We start from the raw sequence: 2,378 nt of genomic DNA, 5'->3' as shown, positions 1-2,378 counted from the left end.
GGGGACGTTGGTGACGCCGTGTCCCCGCCTGGCCGCAGTCTGCAGGGGAGCTGGAGAACGATGAGCGCACGGCCGCCGTCCTCTCGGAGCTGGTGAGCACCGCCTGCGGGCTGCGGCTGCCGCGCGGCCACGAGCCGCCCTTCAAACGGCTCTCAGGTGCGGCCCCAGCGTCCCCAAACCCCGTATCGCCATGTCCCAGTGTCCCCAACGTCCCCAAAACCCGTATCGCCATGTCCCAGTGTCCCCAACGTCCCCAAACCCCGTATCGCCATGTCCCAGTGTCCCCAAATCCCGTATTGCCATGTCCCAGTGTCCCCAAATCCCGTATCGCCATGTCCCAGTGTCCCCAAATCCCGTATTGCCATGTCCCAGTGTCCCCAACGTCCCCAAACCCCGTATCGCCATGTCCCAGTGTCCCCAACGTCCCCAAATCCCGTATCGCCATGTCCCAGTGTCCCCAATGTCCCCAAATCCCGTATCGCCATGTCCCAATGTCCCCAGTGTCCCCAAACCCCGTATCGCCATGTCCCAGTGTCCCCAACGTCCCCACATCCCGTATCGCCATGTCCCAGTGTCCCCAACGTCCCCACATCCCGTATCGCCATGTCCCAATGTCCCCACATCCCATGTCCCAATGTCCCCAATGTCCTCAAACCCCATGTCCCAGTGTCCCCAAATCCCGTATCGCCATGTCCCAATGTCCCCAATGTCCTCAAATCCCATGTCCCAATGTCCCCAAATCCCATATTCCCATATTGCCAATGTCCCCAGTGTCCCCAAATCCCATAGCCCAATGTCCCCATATCCCATTGTCCCCACGTCCCATAGCCCAATGTCCCCCAGTGTCCCCCAATGTCCCATATCCCAACGTCCCCACACCCCAATGTCCCCCTACCCCCAGTGTCCCCATATCCCACTGCCCCACGTCCCATAGCCCAAAGTCCCCGATGTCCCCACATCCCAATGTCCCCCAGTGTCCCCACACCTGCGTTGTCCCCACGTCCCCAGCGCTGTCCCCGTTGTCCCCGCAGTGGTTTTTGGGGAGCATTCCCTCCTGGTCACCGTTTCGGGGCAGAAGCTCTTCGTGGTGAAGCGACAGAACCACGTCCAGGAACCCATCACGGCCTGAGTGTCCCCAAAGTGTCCCCAAAGTGTCCCCAAAGTGTCCCCAACCGCCCCCAAAGTGTCCCCTCCCCACACTGTGACAATAAATTATGTCCTCACGTGTCCCCAACGCTGCTCCTTTTGGGGGAAAAATGGGTCCAGGGGGATGTGGGAAGGGGGAAGAGGACCCCAATGTCCTCAAAGTGTCCCCAAAGTGTCCCCAACCGCCCCCAAAGTGTCCCCAACCACCCCCAAAGTGTCCCCTCCCCACACCGTGACAATAAATTATGTCCTCATGTGTCCCCAACGCTGCTCCTTTTGGGGGAAAAATGGGTCCAGGGGGGAAAGAGGGACCCCAGTGTCCCCGAAGTGTCCCCAACTGTCCCCAAATTGTCCTTGTCACGCTGCCACCTCTGTGCCACCACTTTATTGTCACATGGGTGCAATAAATAACAGTGAAAGTTCTGCCCGCGCTGGGGACAGCGCCGCGTCCCCAAATGTCCCCAAAGCGCCGGGGTTGGCAGTGAGGGACCCCATGGCCCCAAATGTCACCAAGTGTCCCCAAATGTCCCCAAGGCCCCCAATATGGCCTCACACTCACTGTCCCCATAGCGGCAGTGCCCCCAAATGCCCCCAGATGTCCCCATAGCCCCAGTGTCCCCAAATGTCCCCATGACCCCAACGTCCCCCAATGTCCCCTGATGTCCCCATAGTCTCAATGTCCCCCAATGTCCCCTGATGTCCCCATAGTCTCAATGTCCCCCAGTGTCCCCGTAGCCCCAACGACCCCAAATATCCCCATGGCCGCAATGACCCCAAATGTCCCCAAATGTCCCCAAATGTCCCCATAGCCCCAGTGTCACCCAAATGTCCCCAACATCTCCTGCTGTCCCCATGGTCTCAATGTCCTCCAATGTCCCCCGATGTCCCCATGGCCCCAATGTCCCCAAATGTCTCCAGCATCCTTCAATGTCCCCATGGCCCCAATGTCCCCAAATATCCCCAGTGTCCCCATGCCCACAATGACCCCAAATGTCCCCAGCATCCTTCAACGTCCCCATGGTCCCAATGACCCCAAATGTCCCCATAGCCCCAATGTCCCCAAATGTCCCCCAACGTCCCCAAGTGTCCTCATGGCCCCAGTGTCCCCAAATGTCCTCCAGTGTCCCCATAGCCCCAACGTCCCCAAATGTCCCCCAAATCCCCCGCTGTCCCCTCCCTGCCCCAAAGGACACATCCCTGTGTCACCCCCATTGGCTGGGGACGGCGTCCCC

The 2,378-nt window shown here is 59.8% G+C and overlaps 1 protein-coding gene across 1 annotated transcript; it reads left to right on the top strand.

Annotated features, from left to right (window-relative positions):
* Window positions 1-14: 14 nt before the first annotated feature.
* Window positions 15-1,229, top strand: LAMTOR4 (late endosomal/lysosomal adaptor, MAPK and MTOR activator 4; the record flags this gene model as incomplete). The annotated part of the gene is made up of 2 exons (XM_010727389.2): window positions 15-156; window positions 1,032-1,229. Coding segments are annotated over 2 exons (240 nt in total), but the record flags the coding sequence as incomplete, so codon positions are not given.
* Between the last annotated feature and the right edge of the window lie 1,149 nt (window positions 1,230-2,378).

The sequence above is a fragment of the Meleagris gallopavo genome, unplaced genomic scaffold, assembly GCF_000146605.3.
Source record: "Meleagris gallopavo isolate NT-WF06-2002-E0010 breed Aviagen turkey brand Nicholas breeding stock unplaced genomic scaffold, Turkey_5.1 ChrUn_random_7180001888396, whole genome shotgun sequence".
Classification (NCBI taxonomy): Eukaryota; Metazoa; Chordata; class Aves; order Galliformes; family Phasianidae; genus Meleagris; species Meleagris gallopavo.
Note: the sequence above shows the minus strand (reverse complement) of the source record. Positions and strands in the feature narration are given on the sequence as shown.